Raw genomic sequence first — 25,214 nt, forward strand, 5'->3', positions numbered from 1 at the left:
GAAGTTGCCCATGGAAACCAATGATACAGAGCAGATGCATTTGCCATGCTTTGGGCATGGTGCCTCACTGGGCTTGGCACACTATTATATTCCCCCTCCAGGTCCACTAGGATGGTAAAGTATGAAGGTTCAAAATTTCCTTAAAAACACATGTCGGTATTTTGACATGTCGGCATTTCAAATGTTGGTATTCTGAGTATGAACATGTCGGAATAATGAACATCAATATTTTGACCGTGTCTGTATTTTGACTGTCGGCCAGTGGCTGTCGGGATTATGACCATTGGTATTGTGTCTGTCGGTAAATCAACTGCTACCCGTGTATAGATATGTATACACATACAATTAAATATGCCCACCAGACCCCATATGTAGATGCAGTTTCGTGGAGAGGTTGCCTATGGCAACCAATCAGCATTGAAGTAACATTTATCATTTGCATACTATAAAATTATACAGAGCAGCTGATTGGTTGCCATGGGAAACTTCTCCACTGGCTCACTTCTCCACTCTTTTCACTGCTTAGTACATCTCCCCCTGAATCTGCTACTAGGTGTCCCTCACCCCAATCAGCCTCAACGTTAAATTAGTAGCGCCCAAGTTTAATAATGAGGTCTAAATGAACATTTTATATTTTTCCCCAAACAGCTCTGGCGTTAAGTTAATAAACAATATTTAGAATAAATAGACTCATGTTCTCCTCAACATTCTGGAAATCTCTTGCACCAAGTGTGTACCTAACATCTGAATGAGATCTCCTTGTATCAGTTAGGGAGAAAAAGCAGTCTGAACAAAATTTGCGCTAAGAAACTCCCATTTAAATCAATCAATATACAGTAAAGCAATATTGCACACTCTTAGACACAAATGTTATTGTGATCAGTAAGTCTTTAGAAACCAAAGTGTGTTTCATTTTCTACATTCTTGTCCTGTATGGTCATAGCAACCAACCCATACAACTACTCAAGGACACAAGAACAAGAAAGAAAACAAGTGACAGCCCTATACGCTACATTTATATGTATTGATGAAAAACAAAGTGAAACTCTTTTCGCTGTCCATGGAAGAGTTTATGCTGTCTGCTTTCTATGAGGTATAGGCAGTGTCGGACTGGGGCATGAAGAGCCCACCGGAATCTAGTCAGATTGCTTAGAATTTAAGCATTGATCTCTCCATGTGTATCCCCCTTTAGTTCTTCCTCTTTTCTCTTGTTTCTTTGTGTCTCTTTTCTGTTTGTTCATGGTGGACTGTTCTCATATATGTTTTTTTTTTTTATGGTTGTGTTCGATACTGTGGAACATGTTGTAGTCAAGGTCCCGCTCTGTCTTTGTTTCAGCCTTTGGGAGTATTTTCTGTCTAATTAATGTAGTAGTTAGTGTTTTCAAAATCAGTGGAAACGTTCCATTGTCTGCAGCTGTTCCTTGTGATTTCTGTGCAGGGACTATATGGTATGTCATAGATGTATATATGGTATTTGGTAGGTTGGATTATATAACCTGAATTGAATGATTGGAGTAGGATTTCAGAGTGTTTTGGTCAGTGGTGGCTTTTCTCCTTTACTTCCTCATGATTTTACTAGTTGCTGAGTTCTTGCCAATTTTTTTTGGTTATTTGTTGATTTCTATGCTGCGTTATGTAATACTTTGGTTAGTGTGCTATGCAATACATAGGTTAGGGTCAGGGCTGGATTACTGAGAAGGTTGTATGTACGACTGCATAGGCCCCAATATGGCCCATTATTCAGTCACGGAGCGGGGGTGCCACTGGAGAAGTCAGGGACTTCTCCACGGTAACCCGCTCTGTGAATTGCGGTAAGCAGAGAAAAGCCCTGTTTAACACAAAACATTGCTTTTCTCTGCTTTATGAATAGACCCCTCAATCTCCACACCAGCCCATTTCTCCTGTCCCTACTCCCCTTCCCCTCACATTCCATCTCCTGTCTGTGTCTCCCAGCCTTCCTGCACAGCTCCTACATGTGTTCGTCCATCCTCCCACCCCATTTTCTGCAGGTCTGCCACCTATCTGCCCATCTCTTACATGTGCCTTCCCCCACTTTGTCCATCTCCTGCATGTGTCTCCATTCCCTCTGCCCAGTTTATGCCATTCTTTCGCTACAGAGCATTTGACAGTGGGGCCACTACAATTGGCAGCATGCAAGCTCTCTGTATGCAAAGGGTTCAATGTGTCTTTATATGAAAAAATGTGCCCCTAGATTCCTACCTAACTCTACTCCACCTCCATTGTGTGCGCAGCTCCTGAGATCTTCTCCTACCCTTACATTATTCATTTTACAGCTGTCTGCATACTGTCCCCATCCAGGTGTATGTATCCATCGATTGCTCCCAGTGTGCCTCTGACCCCTCCCCCGGACAAACACACACACACACACACACACACACACACACACACACACTTTGTGTGTCTGTTCATCTGTCTCCTATTTGTTGGAGTCTGTCCCACCTTTCCTGTTGCACCTTGCTTTGCCTCCTCATTCTTATTCCTATTATGCTCTCTTCACACCTCTTACCTTTTTCCAAATAAGCGAGAAACCATATTGACAAACAGTGGTACAGCTGTGTTCAGTACCACATAACTGAATCTGAATATGGCAAGTCAGCATAATGTTTGGCTTTTAATAATTTTTCTGAGGTACATAATAGGAACCTATTGGTACTTTATATAGGTCCTGTCTCAAATTCAAAATCACAACAGCAAATGAGTTAATTGGCTTTTGAGACACTGATGGAAATAATTCCTCATTAAAGGGACATGCACTGAAGCAGGAATGGGGAACCTTCGGCCCTCCAGCTGTTGTTAAACTATACATACCAGCATGCCTTGCTACAGTTTTGCTATTTGGCCATGCTAAAGCTGTTGCAGGGCATTCTGGGATGTGTAGTTGAACAACAGCTGGAGGGCCGAAGGTTCCCCATCCCTGCACTAAAGGAAGACTAGCTCATGGGGATCCAAATCAGTAGATTTCCTAGGGGACAAAGGAATTACAGAGGTTCTGTTGCTACCTTACTTCAAGCCTGCATTTCATCTGATTGTAATTAGCTACAGTACATGTGCCATTCATATGTGTCCTCTTTAAAGTAATATTTTGGTAATCCAAGTCTTGGATGCTATATATACATGTTACACCTAGTACATATTAATGGAGGTTATTCAGAGTTGGTTGCAGATTTTGATATTTTAGCAAAATCTGCAACCACTAAAATCACATGCTGGGGGCTGCACAGCACAGGACGAGGCCGCCCAGCATGGGTGGTGCTGCCCAGCGATGCGATCACAATTCAATTGGGATCGCATTGCAGAAACCTCAAATAGAGGTTGACCCCTGTCTACGCAGCCAGGCTGCGTAGGCAGGCACACCGCTGCCATATTTCTGTTAGCAGGAAACGCAGGCAACATCATCGGCCATCTCCGCGACACCCCCCCAAAACGCGCATGCGCATTGTGGCCGCAGTTGACTGAAAATTGCTCATTTACAATTTTAAGTTACTGTGTCCGCCTTTGAATAGCCCCCAATGTACTATATTCAGTATTTGTGTTTTCTTACCCATATTTGGACATGATTTGAGTGCTGTCTCTGGATTATGGCACTTCTTCATCCGGCCACTTTTATGTGGCAACAATACACTAATACAACAATATACCCTTAGGCAAAACTTTTAGGTTATGGGATTTTTTTAAATACAAGGTTTAAACTGCAATCTATACCGCCTATTGATCTCCATAGTATGAATATGGGATAATGCAATGACATATTGTCAGAGAGATGAGCTCAACAGGATGCTGAATGTACTGTATGGTGGTCATGGGGTGCTCAGTGTACTGCATGGTCGTCACTGAGATGCACTCTGCATTGTATGTCTGTCACTAGGAAGCTCTCTGTGCTGGATGGCATTCACTTGGATGTTATTTGTATTGTATGGGGGTCACTGAGGTGCTGTCTGTACTGCCTGGCAGTAACTGTGATGCCTTCTTTACAGTATGGTGGTCACTTGGTGCTGTTTGTACTGTATGGCTGTCACATGGATTTCTATCAATCACGTGGATAATCTTGTTATTGTATGGGAGTGGAGGGCGGGTCACATGGATTATCTCTGTATTGTATTGTGGCTAGGGGTAATAGTTCTCTAATCCCACCTACATTTGTGTTCAGCCCTGTCTACATTTTTTATGGCCCTCACTATATGAGGCTACTTTGAGACATTTCCAGTGCCGATTTCACTTCCCAATCCGCCCCTGATCTGCTCTGTCATTGGAAGATTTTGTGCCCATCCGCTATCAGATTTAACAATTAAAATACTAGAAATGCAACCAAGAACAGGTGATGGCGCAATGGATTTACTAGACAGTGTTGGGAAGGTTGTACCTTATGTATCTTACTATGGGTATATTTTCCTAAAATCCCAGAAAAATACTACAACACTAAAAAGTGCATGTACTGTATCCTTACTCTACTGAGCCTACACTAAGGGACTGTGGGAGAGTTTACCAATAGTAACAAATATAAAGTACAGAGCCACACCCACAGGATCCATTTCAACATTACCATCTCCTCGTGAAACATTTATATACATCTATGAATGCTGTAAACAGTAAGTAATGTTTTAAAAAACAAAAAACACATAACACAGGTCCTTCAACTTCAACCATACGTATATTCTATTGCACGTGTATATAGTGTAAGTGTATGTAGACCAACAGTGACGCTTTGGTGCAGGTATACTAGGTGCATAATATCTAATTCCCTGTTATTTTCCTATAATCATAAAGCTACGTTGCAGTGCCATTACGTCCTTGCCATGTATGACATAGGAGAAGTCCATTCCTGGTAATGCATACCTTTCTGATAAAATTAGATTATCAAATGCTGATAATATAGTATGTAAGGACAACATTAGTACAAGCATTGTGTAAATCAGAAAAGGTAACCTGGCCAATAAATGGAGTAAAACACAGGGCCTTGAGTCCTGTTGGAGAAAGAGCACTATATAAATAAAATTATTCTTATTATTATTTAGAGTTGTATGCAAACTCTGATTTTTTCGCATTTGAGTGATTATCAGTCACACTCAGAATGTGCCGCCATGGTCTTGTGATGGCGGTCACAGAGTGATTGACAGTCAGGGACCATTTGGGAGAGGTAACGAGGAGTGGGGGCAAAAACACAGATGTGCGGCAAACGTTTTCAGGGCATGCCTTAGCCTGAGTCTGCGATCATGTACGTAGTAATGGTGGCTCTGGCGTCTCACCTCCTGCGGGTATGCTGCTCGACCATATGGCTGCTCAGATGCCCAGTAATCCACTGATCCACAAGCAACGCTGCATCTTTGCACACAACCGCTGGAACTCGCAAAGCTGCCGGTGGGCGTCTCAATACAAATCCAGATTGCTTTGGGATTTGCATATTTTTGCACAGTCGCTGTGTGCACATTTGCAACTGCGAATGCATTTGTGTATATCTCTAATTCAGGCCCATAATTGTATACATATGAGTAAGAAGCACAGAAGCTCAGGCTTGGGGCAGTAGTAGTAATACCAGATCAGAGGTCTTGTTTCATCACCTTTTATTTAATGTCATACAGTTTGTTTGTTCTCATTCCTGGTGCATCCCATTTTATTCATTTCTATTTCATAACAGCCAACTGTTCACTTCAATGCTGCACTACCGCCTATGTGTAAGATGTTCCTGAGGAGCCACTAGCCTTAGCCTAGCACTGGCGCTGTTACATAAAGAATTGACAAATGATGAATGTAGCTAATCAAATGGTGGGGGAAGGTATAAACCAGAGAATAAATTGCATGAACTAATAAATTATTGCAAGATATATGGATTGGACAATGGCGCCCTTCTGTCTCTATAAAATACGTATTCTCTATGATTATACAAGAATATACGTTCCTTTATATAACCTGTATCATCAGCATGTAATTAGTCAGGCTACTCTTCTGTCCATACAGCATCCCTTCTCTTGTTCGGTTTTCTCTCCAAATGCCCAGAAATAGAGGAAAATGGACAGGCAATAGTATAATACTGTTTTATTCAATTTAAAACACATCAAATATCCAGTCCAAATAAAAACTGACACACAAGTGATGAGAAAAATCCCAGATAGTGGAGGTAATGTAATTACCGGATAGTAGGAGAACCGATCAAAGTTCTCAAACTCGCATAAGATGTAATGGCAATCACAGGCAGCCACCCGGGTAACAGCTCCCTGGAACCGGCAATAACCCACGTCCACAATCGTCTGGATAGTCCTCCTCACGGCACCGACGCGTTTCAGGTCTATTCCAGACCCTTTTTCAAGGTAAGTGTGTCTCCATACAGTCATCCGGTCTATTTATCCCAACATCCCCCAATCAGAGTGAATTTACAAATTTTTAATCCATATCACCTGTTACAAACATGGCAGCTTACATATAGTTTAAACACGTAGTCATAGTAACCACCTCTATCCTCCAATAGTGTGAAGCCTCATAGTCTCATGACCTTTAGTCATGTGATCCCAGGTCATGTGACTTGTGTCCTTTCCCTTTTCCTGTCAATATTGTGGTATGGGCATTTCCGCCCTTAGTTGACGTTTTCCTCCTAATTCACATTTGTAATAGATGGGCCCGTCATCTTCCCTATTATATATATGGTGATACTCTTAATGTCTATGAGGTATTTCACCTCAGTAACATTGTCTCCTCTCTCCACCGGGTGTATATAACGGGCACCATCCCGTTTCTAGTACTTCCGCCCTTACTCCCGGCGGTCCGTATGTCACATCCGCTGACGTCACCTGGCTGTGTTGTTTGTTCTCGGCGGGATGTTAGTGCTTCCGCCATCCGCAGTGTACGTATTGCCAGTCACTCCTTTCTTGACTTCCTGGGGCTGGTAGTGTGTGCACTTCCGCCCTTACATGCTTCAGTCCTATATTCCATATCCGCCCTGGATCTGTGACATAAAAATAGGTTGATGGAGTGGGATCATAGCGGTATCCATAGCCCATAGGGAAGAACTTTGCCATAAATGTGGTGGTTCATTGATTTATCCTCCATTTTCAATGGTGGCATAACGTAATGTTTCTTGATGATTTTAACTACAATGTAAATAAAATACATTTTTAAAATATTATTGATAAAAAACCCCATTAATGGGGATGAAAAATCCTTCATATATATAGATAATAAATAAGAAATAAAATACAAATATCATAATAAAAGAAATTTGATTCCTATATGGAAACCTCAACTTATGATGGGACATGAATATACAATAAAACAGTCTGTACGATACATATCTGCATAATAATACGAAAAAAGGTCTATAAAAACCACTTTAGCTCAAAATCTGAGTTTAAACCATGAGGTATCAATGTATTATATTTATAAATAAATTCCATCTCCATTTTCGCCAGGCACTTTGCCAGATCTTTATGCCTGCGACCACTCTCCACCCTTTTGATGCCTACACATCTTACGATTTGTTTGGGGTCACAGTTATGGTGTTTTTTAAAGTGGCTGGATAACGCATGGGTTTCTAGTCCCCTTCTGATGTTCCTAAGGTGCTCTCCTATCCGTATTTTGACCTGTCTAGAAGTACGCCCGATGTAAAAAAGGTGGCAGGAACATTCAATGGCATAAACCACATTTTTTACGTTACACGTAATAAAATCACGTATTTCGTGGATGAATCCATTAATCACTAAATTTTCTAATTTCTTCCCACTATCCGTGGTGATTTCCCTACATCCCACACAAGACCCGCACCTGTGAAACCCTTTTGTGCTCCTAATGCCTTCTTTTTTCATTGGAGGTAAATCACTTCTCACTAGTGTGTTTTTCAGGTTGGGTGCTTTTTTATAAATGAACAGAGGTTTTTCTGGTAATACACTTTTCAAAACAGGATCTTTCCTCAGTACCCCCCAATGTTTTCTAAATGATTTTTCTATCATTTTATGCTGAACATTATATTGGGTGATAAAAGCATATTCGAACTTGTTGGATGTTTCTGTTCTCTGTTTATCTTCCAATAGAGTTTCACGTTCCAAAAAAATGACGTTCTCCTTCACTTTTTTTAGCGAGGCCGCCTCATATCCGCTGTTTATGAATCTCTCCTCTAGTTGTTCAAATTGTTCCCTACAGACCCCCTCATCAGAACAATTCCGTTTAATTCGTTTGAATTGGCTATTCGGGATGGAATTAAGCCAATTCCCATGATGGCAGCTGTTTCTGTCAATGTAGGTTTGTGAGTCGGTGGGTTTTGTAAATGTCACAAAGGAGAAAGGGAAGAACTTGATAAATTTTGTATCTATCTTAACGACAATCCGTGTCATATTGAATTTACTTTCAATGTGAGCAATATTGAAGTCAATTTTTTGGACATCAGTCTATATATCAAGGATGGTGTCCTATGTACCAAGACATTTACAAAACCCACCGACTCACAAACCTACATTGACAGAAACAGCTGCCATCATGGGAATTGGCTTAATTCCATCCCGAATAGCCAATTCAAACGAATTAAACGGAATTGTTCTGATGAGGGGGTCTGTAGGGAACAATTTGAACAACTAGAGGAGAGATTCATAAACAGCGGATATGAGGCGGCCTCGCTAAAAAAAGTGAAGGAGAACGTCATTTTTTTGGAACGTGAAACTCTATTGGAAGATAAACAGAGAACAGAAACATCCAACAAGTTCGAATATGCTTTTATCACCCAATATAATGTTCAGCATAAAATGATAGAAAAATCATTTAGAAAACATTGGGGGGTACTGAGGAAAGATCCTGTTTTGAAAAGTGTATTACCAGAAAAACCTCTGTTCATTTATAAAAAAGCACCCAACCTGAAAAACACACTAGTGAGAAGTGATTTACCTCCAATGAAAAAAGAAGGCATTAGGAGCACAAAAGGGTTTCACAGGTGCGGGTCTTGTGTGGGATGTAGGGAAATCACCACGGATAGTGGGAAGAAATTAGAAAATTTAGTGATTAATGGATTCATCCACGAAATACGTGATTTTATTACGTGTAACGTAAAAAATGTGGTTTATGCCATTGAATGTTCCTGCCACCTTTTTTACATCGGGCGTACTTCTAGACAGGTCAAAATACGGATAGGAGAGCACCTTAGGAACATCAGAAGGGGACTAGAAACCCATGCGTTATCCAGCCACTTTAAAAAACACCATAACTGTGACCCCAAACAAATCGTAAGATTTGTAGGCATCAAAAGGGTGGAGAGTGGTCGCAGGCATAAAGATCTGGCAAAGTGCCTGGCGAAAATGGAGATGGAATTTATTTATAAATATAATACATTGATACCTCATGGTTTAAACTCAGATTTTGAGCTAAAGTGGTTTTTATAGACCTTTTTTCGTATTATTATGCAGATATGTATCGTACAGACTGTTTTATTGTATATTCATGTCCCATCATAAGTTGAGGTTTCCATATAGGAATCAAATTTCTTTTATTATGATATTTGTATTTTATTTCTTATTTATTATCTATATATATGAAGGATTTTTCATCCCCATTAATGGGTTTTTTTATCAATAATATTTTAAAAATGTATTTTATTTACATTGTAGTTAAAATCATCAAGAAACATTACGTTATGCCACCATTGAAAATGGAGGATAAATCAATGAACCACCACATTTATGGCAAAGTTCTTCCCTATGGGCTATGGATACCGCTATGATCCCACTCCATCAACCTATTTTTATGTCACAGATCCAGGGCGGATATGGAATATAGGACTGAAGCATGTAAGGGCGGAAGTGCACACACTACCAGCCCCAGGAAGTCAAGAAAGGAGTGACTGGCAATACGTACACTGCGGATGGCGGAAGCACTAACATCCCGCCGAGAACAAACAACACAGCCAGGTGACGTCAGCGGATGTGACATACGGACCGCCGGGAGTAAGGGCGGAAGTACTAGAAACGGGATGGTGCCCGTTATATACACCCGGTGGAGAGAGGAGACAATGTTACTGAGGTGAAATACCTCATAGACATTAAGAGTATCACCATATATATAATAGGGAAGATGACGGGCCCATCTATTACAAATGTGAATTAGGAGGAAAACGTCAACTAAGGGCGGAAATGCCCATACCACAATATTGACAGGAAAAGGGAAAGGACACAAGTCACATGACCTGGGATCACATGACTAAAGGTCATGAGACTATGAGGCTTCACACTATTGGAGGATAGAGGTGGTTACTATGACTACGTGTTTAAACTATATGTAAGCTGCCATGTTTGTAACAGGTGATATGGATTAAAAATTTGTAAATTCACTCTGATTGGGGGATGTTGGGATAAATAGACCGGATGACTGTATGGAGACACACTTACCTTGAAAAAGGGTCTGGAATAGACCTGAAACGCGTCGGTGCCGTGAGGAGGACTATCCAGACGATTGTGGACGTGGGTTATTGCCGGTTCCAGGGAGCTGTTACCCGGGTGGCTGCCTGTGATTGCCATTACATCTTATGCGAGTTTGAGAACTTTGATCGGTTCTCCTACTATCCGGTAATTACATTACCTCCACTATCTGGGATTTTTCTCATCACTTGTGTGTCAGTTTTTATTTGGACTGGATATTTGATGTGTTTTAAATTGAATAAAACAGTATTATACTATTGCCTGTCCATTTTCCTCTATTTCTGGGCATTTGGAGAGAAAACCGAACAAGAGAAGGGATGCTGTATGGACAGAAGAGTAGCCTGACTAATTACATGCTGATGATACAGGTTATATAAAGGAACGTATATTCTTGTATAATCATAGAGAATACGTATTTTATAGAGACAGAAGGGCGCCATTGTCCAATCCATATATCTTTCTATTATTAGTCATTTTTTGGGGGTGAAGGGAAATACCCCTATTGTGCATTGGATATAGGCTGCTCCTACCACTTTGCGCACCTACCGGGGAGTCAAACCCTTTCTTAGTGTAATAAATTATTGCAGCTTGTGAATAAGATAATAAAAAATAAGAAGTTCAGACACTTACGAGTCCCATCTTTATTCCAAGCATGGCAGCTAATTGGTTCCAAGAGGAAGCTGTGAAACGCCATTACTAAAAAAAAGGATAAAATTAAAATAAAATGATTAGGGAAAAAAATACATTATTCATTTTCTATGTAATTCTTTGGCAAAATTTGTCAACATGGGTTGGTGCAAAGTTGGAAACAAAATGGGTGTAAGTTATGGTGCCCACGCACGGTGCGATTCTCGCATCACGTCTAGTTCAAATCGCACCGAGTGTATTGTCCCTTGCGATGCGATGCGATGCGCGCTCCCGTCTAGTCCATATCTTAAGGCAAAATAGTATGTGCAGGAAGGTATTTTTGTACTATATCGCATATAGGGGGTAATTCCAAGTTGATCGCAGCAGGAATTTTGTTAGCAGTTGGGCAAAACCATGTGCACTGCAGGGGAGGCAGATTTAACATGTGCAGAGAGAGTTAGATTTGGGTGTGGTGTGTTCAATCTGCAATCTAATTTGCAGCGTAAAAATAAAGCAGCCAGTATTTACCCTGCACAGAAACAAAATAACCCACCCAAATCATATATGCACTACAGTATATATTGCCATCATACAGTTAGTATTGACCTCCAAGACAATTCTGCAGTGCTGATTCTGCTGACACTCTCACACATGTAGCAATATCACTACGGTTATTGGCTACAGCGATTGCACCTTCTTGAGAAATCTACTTGGCTGAAGCTCAGCTCAGTGATGTAAACAATGTCAGTACAACTGTTGCTTCCTATTGCTGAAGAGACTTTTTTATTTATTTTCCTCGATTAGCAGAGTTGTGATCAAAGTTTGATCACAACATAACCACATGGCACAGTCCCCAGTTAGGTGTCATGGGACAGAACCATGCAAGTTGGCAGGTGTTCATACTGGGCTGTGTCTGGGACTTATATTTAAAGTAGATAGTAAGCTTGCAAGAGCAGGGCCTGCTCCCCTCATGTGCCTTCCCTTCTCCTACTTACACTATCTTATACTCCAGGGCCCTAATTCCGAGTTGTTCGCTCGCTAGCTGCTTTTAGCAGCATTGCACACGCTAAGCCGCCGCCCTCTGGGAGTGTATCTTAGCATAGCAGAATTGCGAACGAAAGATTAGCAGAATTGCGAATAGAAAATTCTTAGCAGTTTCTGAGTAGCTCGAGACTTACTCCTACATTGCGATCAGTTCAGTCAGTTTCGTTCCTGGTTTGACATCACAAACACACCCAGCGTTCGGCCAGACACTTCCCCGTTTCTCCAGCCACTCCCGCGTTTTTCCCTGAAACGCCTGCGTTTTTCCGCACACTCCCAGAAAACGGTCAGTTTCCGCCCCGAAACACCCACTTCCTGTCAATCACTCACCGATCAGCAGAACGATGAAAAAGCTTTGTTATGCCGTGAGTAAAATACCTAACTTTTGTGTAAAATAACTAAGCGCATGCGCTCTGCGAACCTTGCGCATGCGCAGTAAGCGACTAATCGCAGTATAGCGAAAATCGGCAACGAGCGAACAACTCGGAATGACCCCCCCATATACAGTACTCCTTTTGATGGCACCTAAGCCCTGGTTTTCTGTACTTGTCCTATACTGTCTTGGACTGTAAGTTCAGTTTTTTTGTTTGCGCATTCATTTATTTACTCTGTAATGGGCGCTGCGGATTCCTTGTGGCCCCATACAAATAAAGGATAATAATGAATAAAACATAATACTGGTTAAACTTGTCCTTTATAGATCTCATTTCAATCATTTTAGCTTTCTTTACAGTACAATTACGGTTAATCCTCTAAAAGAAAAACGTTGAGTTCTAGATCATGTAATTCTGGCATTAGAAACTTCCTTGATGAGTCACAACCATATGAATAGCAAGAGGAAATAAAAGAGCAAAATGATTAACTATCAAAACAAGGGCTGTTACTTCTGCTGAAAGAAATGGGGGCCTGGCGACTACAGAGGCAGGGGGCTACCCTAAACATGTGAGCACTTCGCTGTTTAGCGAATCGCTCGCATTTTAGCAGGAGTGTAGGACCCGGCATGTGGGGCGGCCTTGTCCTGTGCTGAGCGGTCCCCCGCATGCTAAAGAAATTAGCTGAACTGAAATTTCGAAAGAAATTTAGGGGCCGATTCAGCATGAGTCGCTATTGTGCTGCAATCACTATGTAGCGATTTCAGCACATATGCGCATGCACATATGCCGGTGTGCGCATGCGCAAGGTCTTAAACTGCATTCTCTTCAGAACGCAGTCTGAGTCCTATCAGGTGAGCGGTGACGGGGCGTTAACGCACCATTTGGAGGGCACGGTCCGTGACATCACACGCAGCTGCTGTGACCCAAACCATGGTGGCCCTCCATTTGCCTATGCTAGTCTGTGCAGGCAGGGGGCTACCCCCGGGGGTAGCGAGCTGAAATGCTTATATCGTGCCCATCCGCAGAAACAATTGAATAGCTGCCGTAGGGCATAATAGGGGGCGGGAGGGGGCAGAAACAATTGAATTCTGCCTAGAATAGACCAAGGAGATTTGTAGGCTGGTAAATGTTGACACGTCCTTGATCTCACAGTTTGCAATCAATGAGTGACCCTGCTGGGTGATGATGTGTATACAGTGCACCCGGAAAGTATTCACAGCACTTCAGTTTTTCCACATTTTGTTATGTTACAGCCTTATTCCAAAATGGAATACATTAATTTTTTCCCTTCAAAACTCTACACACAATACCCCATAATGACAAAGTGAAAAAGTATTTTTTAGATTTTTGCAAATTTATTAAAATAAAATTGGGGTCCACCGCTCATCGCCCGCCCATACACACTAGGAGATTTTGAGCTCAAAATGTCATTGGCGCATGCGCAGTACTGACCTGATCGCACTGCTGCGATAAACTGCAGCAGTGCGATCAGGTCAGAATGACCCCCCATGTTGGGAGGTATGCAAACAGATTATTTTTTTTGTCTAGAGATCTACTGGATTACCATCTCAGTGCAAAAGCAAAACATTCTTAAGAATCAGCAGTTGTGGGGGCGTTGCCAATCGGCGATACGGTGTAGCTGTGTCTGATGTAAGCTCCTGCACAGCTGCCCTTCTTTGCCACTGCTACTGGGTCCCCAGCTGTCTGGTCGGCCCTTCCTCAGCCCCCTCTGCCGGCACTCGTCCACCGGGTCGGAGTCGCGGAGCTGGTAGTCCTTTTTGGGGCCTTTGCAGGTTGCGGCCTACTCGGGTGCCCGAAGCCACGGACTAAAGTAGCTGGGCCTGCCTGCTGGCGCGGAGGTGCGGGAAACAGCACCTGATGTTTGGAATCCGGCTCTAAGGTATGCCTGGGACTCACACTGTTTCTCCTGCCTCCACAAGCATCCCCATTACCTCCAATATCTCCTTAATTAAGCCACAGGGGAGACAGTGAGAGACTGCACTGCCCTGCCTGGAGGAGACACAGAGGCTGTGTTCCTGCTCTGCTGTGCACAGTGCCCAAGTTATACTCCCAGGGGACCCAAGGCACCCCGCTCTCACCTGTTCTATCCCCTGCAGAATACAATTGGGTGCCCAGTCCTCTGGATCATAAGGATCAGGCAGGAGGCTTCAATTTGGTGGCCGACATAGGCCAGTCTATGCCCTCAGCAACATGCAGCTTTGCAGGATGCCGGCATCTGGCGATGAGCTCCTGATGTGAATTCTCTCCACCACTCATGTTTATTGTGCTCGCCTTCTGATGGTCCTCCGTGTTCCGCCTTTCTGGCCTATATAGTTGGTCTCCTGAATACATATACCTAACGTATAACCTATCCTGTCCTTTTACATCATTCTCCGGCCACCTTCATTATGCCCCCTAAAAGCAAAAAGGGGCGCTGCCACCTAAGGTGTCCTTTCCTGTGCAGAAGTCACCACTCGCCCCTTCGTCGTCTTGGGGCGACCCTTCCGCTACCACATCGGGCATATTAAAATCGAGTCCACTGAACACCATGTCCATTGCGGCATAGATGTAGATTCTGAGGCACCCCTGACTGTGAAATCCCTATGCCAGGTCCTGTCGGCATTTAAGTCTGATTTGGCTGCCGACCTTACGGCGGCAATCAGGGAGGTAAAGTCAGACCTGGTCGAGGTGGGAAACCGCACAGATCATTTGGAGCACAGGATGGAGGAGCTTGTGACATCCCATAATGATCTCATTATTGCACACGACCAGCAAAGGGCCAATCTGGACACACTTAGAGATAAAATGGCGGATATGGAGAACCGTTCCATACGTAATAACATCAACATCAGAGGTATTTCTGACTCAGTAGCCAACTCAGAATTGGAGGGCTAAACTATGGCCTTCCGTAAGTTACTGCCGGATGCGGACACCCGGGACTTGCTTATTGATCGAATATACCGTTTACCACGCCCACGCATGGTACCCACTGATCTACCTAGAGATACTCTCCTCCACGTCCATTTCTTCCCCACTAAAGAAAAGATCCTTAGAGTGGCAAGAGCAGCAGGAGATTCTGATACCCTGGGAGCGATCCAAATCTTTCTGGATTTCTCCGCTGTAACGATAGTAAAAACAAGGAACCTAGCCCTGATAATGGCGGCCCTACATGCGAATTACATACCCTATCGGTGGGGTTCCCAGTAAAGCTAATCATCTCTTATGACGGATCCTCTTATGTTGTTGCCTCCCTAGACGCTGGGATCAAGTTGATGTCGGACTGGGACATTTCCGTTAAACAACCCCTAGGGCCCGGCACCCGCCCTCGGCCTCGTACGGAATGGGCCACAACCTGAATGCTTGGGTCACTCATTTGCATTTGGAGCACCTTGGTTGCAACAGGTTACCCTATGCCTTATGTCGGGGACATTGCCCCATGTTCGGGACTACCCCTTGGAAATCCGTGAGTTATGCAATGACATACATATGCATATTGTAATATTTTTTATGCTAATATGAACCATGTGTTGCATTCCTGTGTTCTTTCTTTTCTCGTTTACTATGTTGTATTGCCTTCATTGAAATTGTTGGCTTTTTAAATTGTGTTTTTTGAGCACGTATCGCAAGCAGGTGAATCTAGGTTTGCCCTAATTGTTTATGGATAAGTATCATGAGTGGTGGCATGCGGCCACAAAATCCCCCCTTGTTACACTACTGCACTTGTTCTTCCCCTTGCAGTAGCTATGCAGGCCCGATATACAGGGACATCTTGGTTTTCCTTTCCTTTTGTCTGTACTTTGTTTTTACCTGCACTTTTGTTACTTTTTCCCTTTTTTCTATCCCATATATGTTCTTTTGGGAAACACATTGTTTTTGATTGTTTTTTCAAATGGTGGTTTAGTATAATGTTGATGAGGGTTATTAACATATACTCCAATTATACGTCATGGTCATGACTCTATCCTTAAAATGTTAAGGGATTAAATTCCCCCAATAAACGGAGGTTAGCCCTCACATATTTTTTTAAACAAAAAGTGGACATTGTTGCTTTACAAGAAACCCACTTTTCATCCTTGGGCCCACCAATTTTTGGTGACCAGAGATATCCCCAACAGTACTTTGCAAATGGCCCATTTAAACGTAACGGTGTTGCGATTCTGTTTAGTGTAAGGACACACTTTGTGCTGCAATCACAATTAGCAGATAAAAACGGCGGGTACCTGATTGTGCAAGGCCTTCTAGCAGATAAACTGGTCACTATAGCCTCAGTGTATGCCCCTAACACTAACCAGATTGCTTTTCTCCGTAAATTATTTGCTAAAACACAGACCTCCCGTAAAGGCTCTTTGGTGGTCATGGGGGACTTTAACCTGGTCTTAGATCCAACCCTGGATAGGTCCTCAAGAGGTGCCCCGCTGAGATCAGCCCCTCCATCCACACCTTCTGCTGGGTTCAGGGTCCTACTGAATGAATATAATTTACATGATGCCTGGAGGGTTCAGAACCCTTCCGCTAGGGACTACACCTACTACTCTCCTTTACATAACTCATATTCGCAGATCGATTTCACCTTCCGTGATAAGTGGACCATACAACATATCCACTCAATAGATATCCTCCCCATTACATGGCCAGACCATGCACCAATACTTTGCCCTTTGCCGTTGGGATCTAGATCGACAATATCTCCCATCCCGCCCTTGGCGGTTGTCCCCCCATTTACTCTCTAATCAAATGACTAGGTAGATGAGTAAAGATAGTATTTCGGGCTATTTAACATCCAATGCTCCTTCAGACACATCTACTCTGGTGTGCTTTAAAAGTGGTAGTTAGAGGTGCGGCCATTCAGGCAGGTGCATTACTTAAATGCCAATCAGCCAAACTACAATCAGACCTAGAAGCTAAACTGAAGTTTCTGGAGGACCAAAACAAACAGCTCCCATCCTCGTCCGTTCACAAAGAAATTGCCACTATACGGGGTCAATTGCAAAAACTTTTAATGGCCCGCACCCAAGAAGCACTGAATAGACTACGTAGGAGAGTCTATATAGCTGGCAACAGACCGGGCAGATTTCTAGCCCGGAAGTTACGGGCCCAACAGGCTCGGAATAAGATTACATTTTTAATTTCCCCCTCTGGATCAAAAATTTCCAACCCACTAGATATTTCAAACCAATTTGCCCATTACTATACCCAACTTTATAATCTCTCATCTGATCTCACTACCCCCCAACCTACAACATCATCTATTGATAATTTTTTAGACTCTTTACACCTTCCTCTTTGATAGAGGCCCAAGTGGAGCTTTTAAACGCTCTCTGGACTTCTGATGAAGTTACCAAAGCGATTAAGTAATTACTGGGACCGGATGGCTTTATAAATGACTTCTACAAAGCATACCAAGGACTTTTGATGTCTCCATTAACTCACATTTTTTAATACTATAACTGAGACGGGTGCCCCGCCCAGGGAAATGCTAGAGACACAAGTGGTGATGTTACCCAAACCAGGGAAAGACCCCTCTTCCTGTCAAAACTACCGACCCATAGCATTATTGAATGGGGATATTAAATTGTACGCCAAGATCAATGCCGCTCGAGTTAAGCTTTTCTTGCCTGACTTGATCCACTAAGACCACGTCAGGTTTGTGCCTGGAAGGCATGCATCAGACAACACTCACAGGGTTTTTAACCTGCTAGATTCCTTACTGACTGACCAGGGCCTTCTTCTGCTATCTTTGGATGCAGAGAAGGCATTTGATCGGTTAAGTTGGCCATATATGAGATCAGTCCTATTGAACTTCGGTTTCTACGCTCGGATCCTTACCTCCATGCTGCCACTGTACAAATGCCCCTCGGCCCGGGTATTTAGCAACGGCTTCTTATCAGATGTATTTTCTATCACCAACGGTACGAGGCAGGGCTGCCCTCTGTCCCTATTCATTTTTGTATTGGCTATAGAACCTCTGGCGGCAAAGATCTGCCTTGACCCCTCATTCCCTGGCTTTCCTCTTTAAAACCAACCGCATAAATTGTGCCTATTTGCCGACGATGTTCTTTTGTTTGTGACCAACCCTATGATGTCTCTCCCTCATTTGCATTTTATATTAGATAACTATAACAAGGCCTCTTATAACACACTTAATACGTCAAAAACAGATGCCCTCCCAATTAACCTCTCTGGTTCCCTCGCTACCCTTTAATCAGCGTACCCTTATAACTGGCAAGCCATCGTCAATTAAATATTTAGGGGTTTATATATCCCCCAATGTAGATGCAGTGTTTGATAATAACCTCATACCCCTCCTTGCTTCACTATCACTTCAAGCCAGATCCTGGTCGCTGTATGATATATCCTGGCTAGGGCGACTGGCTGCGTTCAAAATGTCCCTTCTTCCCAAATTAATGTACCTCTTTCGAACTATACCCTACTCCTTTCCTAAACAATATCTCGATAAATTTTCAGCCATTATGATTAAATATATATAGGCATCACGGCCCCCTAAGATAGCCCGCTCACGGATGGTTCTACCCAAGAATTTGGGAGGGCTGGCTATGCCAGATATCACCCTTTACCATGAAGCATGTATACTGGTGGGCAAAGATTCCTATTGGTATAAACTACTTATTGCCTTATTACCCAATCCTAGAGTTAAGGCGCAAGTTAAATGTGAGGAGGACTTGGGACTCGTCCTGTCTGATTCCCAATGGAATAACATTTATACAGATGTGGATGTGTCCACTTACATCTTTGCTTTTTAAATAAATTTGGCACAACATGCAAAACATGGCTAAGCTGTTTTTTATGAGTAGCGAGTGGATGGATTTAAAAAAATTTGTTTGCCATAATAGAATATCAATAAAGTAACATATTAAAGAAGCAAATTAAGAAAAATCACAAGGCATGGCTAAACCTATGAGTCTATGGCATGCAAGACCGTGCCATACATGGCGGGATATAGCAAAGATGGGTGGTCTTCTGTTTGCCGGCGGTCGGGCTCCCGGCGCTCAGTATACCGGCGCCGGGAGCCCGACAGCCGGCATACCGACACTTATTTTCCCTCGTGGGGGTCCACGACCCCCATAGAGGGAGAATAAAATAGTGTGGCGCGCGTAGCGCGCCACCGTGCCCGTAGCGTGGCGAGCGCAGCGAGCCCGCAAGGGGCTCATTTGCGCTTGCCAAGCTGTCGGTAAGCCGGCGGTCGGGCTCCTGGCGCCGGGATGCTGGTCGCCGGGAGCCCGACCGCCGGCCAGCCGTAGTGAACCCAGCAAAGATATATGTGGACACACCTGTATGTCTTCATACAGCATGTCCAAATGTCTCAATGATACCGAGATGCATACGAAAATTACTAAACAGGCTGTATTTGACCCCGGATAGACTTCATATGTTTTGGCCTTCCTGTTCTAAATTTTGTTGGCGGCAATGTGGGGAAGTCGGCGATATAGTCCATATCTTTTGGTCATGTTCCCGTTTGGCCGCCTTTTGGGGGGCAGTATTCACTCTAATTAATAATGTCCTCCACACATCTCTAAAGCCCTCTCCTAATATAGCACTGCTTCATCTGTTGCCAGATACTTTATTACCCCAACACAAATACAGTACGTGCTAGGCCATATGCCTATGGTGTCAAGAGCAGCACTCGCACAGAACTGGAAACAAACAACACTGCCACACATTTCAAAAGTTATTCAAAAAATGTATTTTAATTTTGAGATGGAATCACAATTTCTGGCAATGTCTCTTCATTCCCCCACAAAAGTACCTGACTGGTCCCTATGGCAGGAATATGGAATTATTAGAGCTCAGACTCAGGCCTTAACTGTCCCCTCCAGCTCTGACCCAGCCTTATTTCCTCTGAACGAACCAGATAACACCCCTAGCCCAAGTTACTAAATCGTTACCCCCTTTTATATTTTACTGAATGTATATGAGAATATTGTTTACCCCTACCTGTGCTGTTCCCCTTTTTCTTTCTGTACCCCAGAAATGTGATGCTATTATGTTTAAAACAAAAAACTATTGATGTTAAAAAAAAAAAAAAGAATCAGCAGTTGTGGGAGGTTAGTTAATAAAGGTGGCGACTGTCTTAAATGTTTAAAAAGAACTTCAGGGAGATTCCTGAATTTTCGGGTAGTACTCTGGGCATACTTGCCTACCTGACCCTCTCCATGAGGGAGAAAATGCTCTGTTCCTGGACTTTCCTGGTAATGTATGATTGCCATCACCTGTGGTGAAACACCTTTCTTATCAATTAGCTAGCTCACCACAGGTGATGGCAATCATACATTACCAGGAAAGTCAGGAACAGAGCATTTTCTCCCTCATGGAGAGGGTCAGGTAGGCAAGTGTGACCCTGGGCTCCCGGAAGAGAGGGCTCCTAGTGTAGTGGGTATGGTAGGAAGAATAATGCCCGGGAATTGTAGGTCTGTGGGGAGGGATTCTCTGTTAATTGCAGCCCTTATTATTAGAGCATGATCATCCCCATCAATTGCCACCTGCATCTAATCTCAAAGCTCAAAGGAGATTATAGAAGTCAGCAAGTATGTCCTCATTCCAAGCGTAACACTAAAAGCTGCACAGATTTGCCAGTGGTGAGCACTTTCTTTTATTGGGCACTAAAAAAAGGCACGGACAGTAAACCTTGTTAGTCTAGAGATTTGTCACTGACTGTCTCATGGAACACGTGTGATATTCACATAGACTGCAAAGAATTGTGCAATCATTTGAGAAAGTAAAACCAATGAAGTGTGATTTTCCTATTATTACACATCAATTATTACACTTTTGACAAAGAAAACAGTAACTATATATTTTTTGTATTATTTCAAATATATTGTTTTCTATATGGGAGGTATCAGAAAAAGGTGTGTCAATGGACGGGATGACTTAAACTGGCTCTATAATAAAGACAACTCATGGAGAAGCATACATTTGGGCACTAATTGTTGAAGCAGTTAATCTGGTTTTTGTTCTCTTAATGTTTAGATTTATTAAGGACTCCAGAAATAGTCTTATGTATTTGTGGGAATAGTTAGCCCAGTCACCTCTATGGCCACAGATACCAAGGCAGCCTGTTTAGCAACTTATAAGCTCTTTCAGCATTTTTTGAAAGGCTCTCTAAATCCACAAACTTTGATGATGTCATCTCCCAACAACTCATACCTAGAACACCTAATACCTACTAGTGCATAATTATGAATCTAATGCGGACATGGAATACAAGGTATAAAAATGTTGAGGGGGAACGCAAGAAACAAAAAAGGGGAAATTTATACCCCTAAATATTTGTTAGACTGTGTTTGTGTGGACATTAGATGTGAAATAAAATAAAATACATTTTCTTTTACCTTTTCATTTAAAAAAATAAAATTAAATATTACAACAGCCCATAAATAGGTACAGTTACATAGTTTCTGAGGTTGAAAAAATGACAATTTGTCCATAGAGTTCAACCAATTTGTGGTCTCCTATGCTGTATTATTTTGAAGACTAATTTTATGTTGTGAAAGTCGGCTGTTTTGTTTATTCCTCTTTTTTTTAACTATAGTACGTGCTCTACCCCAGTGACGTGCGGTGAGCTCACTGGCTGGGGAGGCACTGGTAGCTTAATCCCCCCCCCCACCCCCCCACTGAGGGGAAAAAAACAAAACGTGTAGTCCCCCCACACACCACTAAAACCAGCACCAGGCAGAACCAGCCAGGTGGCTAATGCCATAGCAGGGGAGACACTCAGTGTGGGGCCCCCTGCCATGCCATTAAAGTGCCACCCCCCCCCCCCCCCCCCAAGCCAGTCAGCCCAGGGCTGGAATTCCTCAGAAAGTGGGGCCCCCAAAAAATTAAGATGTGGTCCCCCCTCCCGAGCAATAACCAGTACTGGGCTGATAGTAGCCCAGTGCTATGCCCCACACCCCTGGTGGCGGTGGGTGCAGGGTTCATTGTATGCTAATATTGTTCTTTACAGGTGGCCTACAGGTCCCAGCAAGCCTGCCCCAGCATGCTGGAACTTGGAGAACCACAAGTGCCAGCATGCCCGGACATAAAGGGCCCGCTGGCACCTGTAGTCCACCTGTAAAGAAAATATTAAAAAAAACACAATACGGTCTTTAAAAAAGTTTTATTACACAGGGTCTTCACCTGGGGGCGGCGGCCTTTAAGCTCTTTTGCGTGGCTGCCACCTTCCCAGGCCTTCTGGCGTCTTCACCTGGGGGGGGGGGGGGGGGGCACCACCTCCCATGGGCTTCCGGCATCTTCACCTGGGAGGTGGCGGCCTTTAAGTTCTTTTGCATGGCCGCCGCCTTCCCAGGGCTTCCGGCGTGTTCACCTGGGGGGCGCCACCTCCCCAGGGCTTCCGGCGTCTTCACCTGGGAGGTGGCGGCCTTTAAGCTTTTTTGCTTGGTCGCTGCCTTCCCAGGGCTTCCAGTGTCTTCACCTGGTGGGCGGCGGCTGCTAAACTCTTTTGCATAGCCGCAAACCATCCAGGACTTCCACGGCATCTTCTCTCTTCAGGAGCTCTTCTCTTCTCCTCCTTTGCCGTCGGACTGACAGCCGCTGCCTCGCGCTGACTTATATAAGTCAGCGGGAGGGGGCGGGGCGATGATGTGGCATTTTTTAAATGGGTACCGCTTTGCTGCCAAACTCTGCAGAATGGCCCTAAATGCCGCGTCCCGCCACCGCCACCCGCAGCTCCGCCGCATCCCGCACCTCCGCCGCCCACACAGTGATTGACAGCGGATTCAGTGACGGATCCGCTGGCCAATCACTGTGGCCTCACTCACAGGGGCGTGCTTTCATAGGTTGAAAGCATGTCCCTGTATGAAAGCGGCACCTCTAATGATGCCGCTTTCCCATGTAATTTCAAAGGGCTTTTCTTGCCCATTGCTAGGCCCCGCCTGTGCCCACCCCCCGTTCCCATACCTTTCCCATTCACAAAGGGAGGCACCACGATCAGTGCCTACCAACCCCACTTTACAACATAATAATGATGATTAAAATAATAAAGGAGATACTTATGACACAGAATATGTGTCATAAGTATCTTCTTTGTATTATTTTACTCATTAATGACAGGGGAGGCACTGCCTCCCCTGCCTCCCCTGACTGCACGTCCCTGGCACCATAACCCTGTATATCCTAATCCATTAGGAATTTATCTAGCCCATACTTAAAAGTATTGACCGAGTCCGCCATTACTACTCTATCTGGCAGGGAATTCCAACACGTATTGTCCTTACTGTGAAGAAACCTTTTCGCCAGTGTGAATTCTCCTCTCTTCTAACCTAAGCAGATGTTCACGTGTCCTCTGAGTTGATCTTATCAAAAACAGATCCCCCGCAAGCTCTGTGTATTGTCCCCTTATATATTTGTAAATGTTAATCATGTCCACTCTTAATCTCCTCTTTTCCAGTGTAAACATGCCTAGCCTAGCAAGCATCTCCTCGTAATCCAGCTTCTCCATCTCCCTAATCAGTTTGGTCGCCCTCCTCTGAACCTTTTCTAGTTCCAGGATAGAACCATTGAATGTTTGATTTGCATGATGGGACATCAACTGTAAATGCAACCTGGGAATACACCCAGCCAACATAACATGATCATTATTAAAATGTATTGTTCTTCATAGACACTGACTTCGGTGAGTTGATATGGAGACTGTTCATACTCTGCACACAGGTTAGTCACTCTCTTGATGCAAGGTTTGCAAATTATTTTTTTGCTGGTTTGTAGAGTGTGTGTTTAACAGGCAGAAAGGAACCTATACATACAGTAGAAACAGAGATGGCAGACGCCAGATAATAATGACCAGTGTAGCTAATCTGCCAAATTTGCTCAATAATGGTTTACTACAAGCATATTTAACTTACTTTGCTTCTATTTGTCTAACTATATGTACTTGAAGTTTGGACCAAGTATTTGCTTCCCTTTAAGACATCCAAAAGGACACATTCACATACCTTGCAAACAACTTGTGAGTACAGGGCTGTTAAACCTAAATTCAAGGTCGTATAATAATATAATTAACCATATGTTGTTAACACTATGGGTCTGATTCAGATGTGGTTGGAGACGGAGGTGCTATCACTGCTACTTCCTTGGAAGCAGCAGCGATAGCTCTGTATGGTAATGCAGCAGGAGGCGTCTTTTACAAGCAGACCTCCTGCTGCAGTAGTGATCCGACCTGTGCACTGGCTATATTGGGTGCAATGTCTGTTGTGCACACGGGTCCCTGGGTCTTGCGGGGCCCACACTGCACACATTGCACCCATGTTTTATTACTTACCATTCCAGAGTCCCGCTTCAGAGCTCCAGCTGCGGTAAAAAATTGTGGGCAAAATGGCCGCCACGCATGCGCAGTAGGAATTCAGTCTCTGGAACTTGGGGGGTGCCATGTTTCCGAAGACCTGCACATGTGCAGTAGACTCTGGCACAATTCCAGAGTCGTGCCGTGAAGAGGAGGGGGCCTACCCGGAGTCTGCGCACGTAAAAATGCCCCAGGACCTGCGTCCTAGGATGCAGCATCGGATCACTGCAAGCGCAAGCCATCAGTCGCAGAGGAAATTCTCCATGCTACGACTGAAATCCCTGGCCTCTTTCCTCCCCCTAAACGTTAGTGACACCCCTCTATTTGGAGAGATGGAGGCCTTCTCCTCCCCAAACAGCATCAAACTGTCAGTTATTTTTCTCTATATCTGGGTGGCAACTATTTGATCACAGCAACTGCTTTTTAGTAGAAACTGCAATCCTTACTGAATAAGGGGCCTAATTCAGACCT

General features: G+C 43.7%; 1 protein-coding gene across 1 annotated transcript in view; it reads right to left on the reverse strand.

The window, feature by feature from the left end:
- The window catches only part of ARPC1B (actin related protein 2/3 complex subunit 1B), a 102,478-nt gene that overhangs the window by 62,866 nt on the left and 14,398 nt on the right, over positions 1-25,214 (reverse strand). Inside the window, exon 2 of the mRNA XM_063934173.1 lies at positions 11,034-11,099. Coding sequence (XP_063790243.1) covers positions 11,034-11,097 — 64 coding nt within the window. The 5' untranslated portion in view covers positions 11,098-11,099. The remainder of the gene's footprint in view (positions 1-11,033; positions 11,100-25,214) is intronic.

This window comes from Pseudophryne corroboree, chromosome 7 (assembly GCF_028390025.1).
Source record: "Pseudophryne corroboree isolate aPseCor3 chromosome 7, aPseCor3.hap2, whole genome shotgun sequence".
Classification (NCBI taxonomy): domain Eukaryota; kingdom Metazoa; phylum Chordata; class Amphibia; order Anura; family Myobatrachidae; genus Pseudophryne; species Pseudophryne corroboree.